The 6,075-nt window shown below is 47.1% G+C and overlaps 1 protein-coding gene across 1 annotated transcript; it reads right to left on the reverse strand.

The window, feature by feature from the left end:
• Window positions 1-1,372: 1,372 nt before the first annotated feature.
• CNTF (ciliary neurotrophic factor) lies at window positions 1,373-5,852 on the reverse strand. The gene is given in 3 exon segments (XM_004714921.3): window positions 1,373-4,299; window positions 4,301-4,492; window positions 5,679-5,852. Coding segments are annotated over 3 exon segments (576 nt in total). The 5' UTR covers window positions 5,793-5,852; the 3' UTR covers window positions 1,373-4,029.
• Between the last annotated feature and the right edge of the window lie 223 nt (window positions 5,853-6,075).

Raw genomic sequence — 6,075 nt, forward strand, 5'->3', positions numbered from 1 at the left:
GTTTCCAGGTCACACCCATTGTTCAGAATCGTCTTGATGGTGATTAACCAGAATTCCTGCCTTCCAACTGATCAGAAGTGGCCTAATCCGGGTGTTTCTCTTGTGCAGGCTCAATGGAGGGTCAAGTGCTTACGATCACATCATGCGAAAGGAATCCTTGCTTCATTTGCAGGCTAGCAGACCCAGGGCAGCAGAGCCACGGGGCAGAGCAGCAGCCTGGCAGTGGAGAGGAAGCCACCTTTTCTGAGCTGACTTGGTCCTGGGAGTCTTGCCCAGTGGAGATTTACCCAGCACACTTGACTGAGCCAGAGGCTGGTGGGGGAGGATTGTATTTCCAACACTGCTGACATCACTTGAAATACCCTTTGCTCTTCCCCAAATACAGAAATCAGGAGTAACTCGTGCTTTTTGTCATCGGGTCATCCTTGCCCCTTTTATTTCCCAAAACAGATCTGGGTGTTTGATGTTGAGCCACACGCACACAGACGTTCTTATCTCACACCCTACACACACCGCCAAAAGATCAAATTATTCTTTTCACTCTTTTTTCTCCAAGTGGGGGCTTTGGAGCAGGGAAATGAAGCCGTTTATCGTTTTCATTTATTGGAGGGGTTCACAGTCTGCGACTTGAAATGGAGGTGGTTAATCATTCTTTTAGAAGAACACCCTGGCCCATTACGTTAATGTCTTTTATTTAATGTGTATCTCTAATCAAGAAGTCTCTGGGTAGCGCAAATGTGCAGCTCTGAGCTGAAGGTCACAGCCATGAAAACTCTATGGCTCGGTTCTACTCTCGGCACATGGGGTCGCGCAAGGTGGAAATCAACTGAGAGGCAACGAACAGCAGCAACAAGACCTAAGATAATCCAAAAAGTACTATCCAAATTCTTCCTCCCCCTTCACTTACCAATCCCTTCATGGGCTCCTCTGCTTCCTGCATCTTTATCTGCCCCCTAGAGAGGGAGACTCGTTCAATTCCCTCATGCGAGGTGAAGAAAGTCACTGTCAAGTACTGGAATATTTACTTAGCCTCTCCTGGTTTGACCAGTGGTCACAACAATGAGTCATCCCTTGGGCTTTAACCCACAGCAGCCTGAAATAGCAGCAATACCAGGGCTATGACTACACTTTCCATTCTTATTAAAACTCTCAATGCCACCAACCGCGATGATCTTCAAGTGAATGTCAGGCCATGTTCGGCCTTTGGATGGGTGCTCATTTGCAAGCTTTTACCCAAGTACCCTACAAAAGCCGTGCAAGCAGAATCAAGCAACATTCATCAACACAAACGCTTCGATGGATTCTGAAAAACAAAATCTGAGCGAAGACTTTTCTGGGTTCCGGTGGGATGAAGAGAACACCCTTTACAAAATGAGGGAGAGGGTAGGAATTTAATTTGCATACCTTTAAAGAACTCTCACGATATAGCTACATATACATGAAGGGGTTTCAAAATGTTCAGGAAAAAAGGAAAAGATAATGGAATTTTTCCATGAATGTGTTGACCCCCTCAATTTTAAGAACCATGTCCTTTTGAGTTGAGTCCTTAAAAAAATACATGAATATACCTCCAATGTCTCCATCACCCCTACTAGAAGACACGCAGCAAGTACAATGCTTTGTCAGCCTTAAGACATTCCAGATAGACACCCTGTCACAGTCATCACCGTCAGATCTCATACATGCCTATGTCCATTTCTCCTTTGCTTTTGTCCCCTACCGGGTGTCTGCCCCAAACTTCTTGAGAGGCTTATTGCACGTTTCTAGAGGGAGAAACTGAGCTCTAGTTTGCAGCCTGCTGCGATGGCACTCAGGCAACACTTGCTATTTTTGTGACCTAACTGAAACTCCTCTTTTCTCTACTGAGTCTCTTTCAGGGGTTAGTATCTTCTACCTTTTCTGGACCCTCTGCCACATCAAATCCGCCTCACAGACAACTCAGCCGACTTTCAGCCCGTCCTGAGATTTCTGAAATCCCCGTGGATATCTGCCCTGCCACATCTGCTGGTTATACACTTCCTCAGACAGGGGGAACACCTTTCAGTTAGTGAGTTCATAATTGACCATTTTTCAGTAAAGAATCTTCGCCACAGCCTTCTCTATGAAATAAAAGAGCCTAAAATACTATCCGGATAAATCTGACCATCGCATTCATAAGCAGAGACAGTGACTATCGAGAATGCTGCAAAAGAGACACGTGTGAATGAAATGAGCCCTTATGGATTCAATAGGGGACCACATTACCTGTATCGTCACTTATGAACTAAAACTAAACTCTACAACTAGCAGGACCCAGAATGTGTATCAAGACCTCACTCACTTTTAACTTGAACTATTCCTGCTTTTACCCTTGATTTCCCTTTTGTACGCTGTCAGCCTCTGAGCCCCAGCTGGCCCTCAGTGATAGCCTTCCTTTGAACTCAGTAACGCCAAAAACCTGTGCCTTACAATCCACTGCAGCACCTTATTTTATATGCAGCCTTACTTGCACAGAACCTTACTTTCCTTGTATACCAGGGGCCACAGTGCTTAACTGTGAGTCCTCGCGGAAATAGACTTGGTGCAGCTTGGGATGCTAATCCATGTCGAGAAAGGACTCAAGTCAACTTGGGGTGCAACCTTGGAATCCCCTCAGTCACCTGGGGTTGTGGCTCACTGAAGCCAGTTGTGGCACTCAACAATTCAACAGGAGCCTCGGATAATGAAAACAAAACCAATTCCGACCCCCAGTGTGATTTGGGACACACTCCATGATAATGAATTGGCAGTGTATAGTACACCCGTGGGAACTTCTAGATTTACAGCACGCCCTTGGTGCATAAGACTGCGTAGGGCATTGATAGCCTCACAGGCCAGGCTCCTCCCCTCCCCCCTTCCTCCTGCCAGGCCGTCCCTTTGTGGTACAACAGGGTGGTCTCACTGTACACTTTCAAAATCGTTGGCATTCCTAGTGGGGACCGAGTAGACCTTACCCTCTCCTCATGACTAAGTCCAGAGAATGTGCAGCGAAGGAGTTTTGAGACTTTTTAACCTGAGTAGTATTCCATCCACTGTACATGGACACCTGGGTCACAGGGCCTTTATCACTGCATGACCCATTATAGTCAATGTGAGGTAACCCGAGAGAAGCTGTGCCCAGCCCAGGGCTCAAGAACCTCAGTGGGCATGACAGGTCTCTAGCTGCTCAAGGTCACTAGTCTGGTGGCGCCTAACTGCTGTTTGCCAGGAGGGGCAGCCAGTGTTTTCAATAATAAAACCGTGTGGCTGACCTATTGACACAAGTAACTGGGATGGCTTTTTTCAGTGCTGGGAATGAGTTGCCCAGGTGTATCTTCCTCTTCTTCATGGTAAAAAGGTACAGCCACATAGGCTTGTGATCAGGCCCCGAGTAGGCAGAGGCTTCGGAACGACTAAACTCTGGATTCAAACGCAGGTGTGCCACCTGCTGTGAGACCTTGACCCAGTTAAAAATCTGAGGGCCGGTTTTTTCATCTGCCAAACATCTCAGTAGAGTTGTGAAAATTATATACACTATACGTAAAGCCCCTGGGGCCTGGGGCCTGGTGCCTGGATATATTAAGGCAGTCCATGTTACTTATTATTTTTATTATCCAAGTTTGAATTGGCAAGAGAAGTCCAGGATTCTTCATTCATTAACTTAGTTTTCTCAGAAGAGTCTTCTAGAACTAGAGTTAAAAAATATACTCCTCCTCTAAATATGCTAGCTAGAGGGCACTGTGGTGAGCGGCAACCATTCCTGGTGACTGTCCCTGGGCCCCCCTTACACACACACACACACACACACACACACACACACACACACTCTCTCTCTCTCTCTCTCTCTCGCTCACTCACTCATTCACATAGCACCCCAGACTAAAAACGGATGCTCTATTTGCTCATTGTCTCCAACCCTACTTGATGAAAATGTTCGTGGCTTTCGAAAAGTTAAGATGTTTGGAAAGAGCTATGCACACTCCATTAGAAAAGAAAGCAAAGAGAGGGGTAACGGCTGCATTTTCCTGGTTGTTAGCTGCCGTGTGCTGGGACCCCCGTCTGTGGAGAAGCAATGACACGAAGGTCATGGATGGACCTCACTGTCCAGTGGGAAAGCTCCTGCAGCACCTTTAGGCCCCACAGCTTCTTCTCAAAGAGACCACCGTCTCCGGCAGCAGCAGGCGCCCTGGCAGCCTCGGCTGGGGGGATCCTGTGTTCCAGGAGCACCATCAGCTCCTCCAGCTGGTACGCAAATGCAGCAACTTGGAGTAGAAGGGTATGGATGGCCTGATGGAAGTCACTCTTCAGTTGGGGTCAAGTGGACCTGCTGGTCTTCTAGGAGCTTGGCCAACATGACATGGAAGGTTCGATAAGCTTGGAGGTTCTGTTGGAGCCGCTCTGCCTCTGTCAGCTCACTCCACTCCTCAGTGCTTGCCTCTGGCACTCCATCCACAGAGTCCAGGTTGATGTTCTTGTTCAGGCCCTGATGATTGACCTGGCCAAGGACACAGGGAAGCATCATGCCTTCTGCAATTATCCCATTGCCCTGGTTCAGAGCTCCTTCCCCACCCCACCCCCCAGGCTCAAATCTCATTCACCTCTGTGCACATGGGCCCAAGTTATCAAAACCTGTTCACCCAGGGTCCATGACAAGGCTAAATTAGGAAAGCCTCCAGTTCTCTGAAAGTCTGCACACCGTTTTGGGTACATATACATTATTCTTTGGAGAATCTACAGCTCTCATGAGGCTCTAATGGTTAAGAACCACTTGTCTAGAAAAATTTTCCCTCCCTACTTCAAACTCTCTCCTAGAGACTCAAGTATTTTAATCATATTCAAGTATTTTAAACACACTTGGGGGCACTGCCACGCCTAGAAGCTCTGAATGTAGCTATCACGGGGTTTTCCTAAAATCGCTCTCCCCACTGTCCAGTCTCCTGTGAGAACACCCTGCTAAGGAATGTGGTGAGAAATGTTTAAAAAAGAAAAAACAGTGGAACTTCACAACCTATTTTGACTGAAATAAATCAGGCACCTGAAATGATACCCATTCTTTGAAAACCAAAACTCCTAATCCAGAGGCTTCTCCGCTACAGCAAATCTCCAGTAGACTGACAGGAATGCCCCCATGAGAAAACCCACCTGGAATTATGTGGGTCGCTCCTTCCGACCTCGAGGAGGACCGTTATACTGCCTGATGGGACCTTCCTTTAAGTATAGGGACACCACTGATTATAAAATTAAGATGAGAAAGTAAATGACTCATAAAGCATGGAAGAAATTGGTTGGTTTCAGAAATTTCTCCCTACTTTATACTGTTGGCTCTGTCCAATCCCTTAAACCTTAATCAGCATTTCAAATAGTTTAAAAATTCGGCACAACGTAAAAAGGGAAGGGCCCACGGGTATGCTACGCTGACAGACTTCAGAATGTTGATAAAGCAGGAATTACCCAAAAGACAGAACCACTTCTACCTAGAACCCTACCTTACTGAAGGAATGACATTATGCCCAGATCAGCCCTAGAGCTAGAAAAGGTGGTCACGTGAGTTTCCTCAAGGGAAGGAGCCATGTCAAATAAAAGCCCCCCACATCTACATGACTATATGAGTAGGACTTTCACATTGGTAATGGTGCTGGAGGATGAAGTGAAGACAGACAAGGGCAAAAGAGGCAACTTACGTAAGATTCCATAAGAGTCGTCAGGTCTGAACGCATCTTCCTTGCTAGCCAGATAGAGCGGCTGCAGAGGTCCCGGCGGTGAGGGGTCAGTGATGAGAGCTCTGCGAAAGCCATGCCCTAACTCAACCGTCCAAGCAAACAAGTGAGCTGGGCTTGCTTCTGTTTACACTGGTCCAAATAAGAAATGTGACTCTCACAGACTAAACCTACTGGGCATTCTCTACTAATGCGATTGTGCACCCCACCCCCACCCCCACCCCCTGCCTGACTCAGAGGTGGCAGCAAATTCCTGGCTGTGGATTTTTGTGCCTGTGCAATCAAAGGCCCCTTTTTAATCAGCTTTTTTTTCCTACGGCGCCTGCCTCCATCTCTCTCCTCCACTCAGTGCTTGGCATAC

Source organism: Echinops telfairi, unplaced genomic scaffold (genome assembly GCF_000313985.2).
Source record: "Echinops telfairi isolate 266 unplaced genomic scaffold, ASM31398v2 ScPeMD7_7416;HRSCAF=8454, whole genome shotgun sequence".
Taxonomy (NCBI): Eukaryota; Metazoa; Chordata; class Mammalia; order Afrosoricida; family Tenrecidae; genus Echinops; species Echinops telfairi.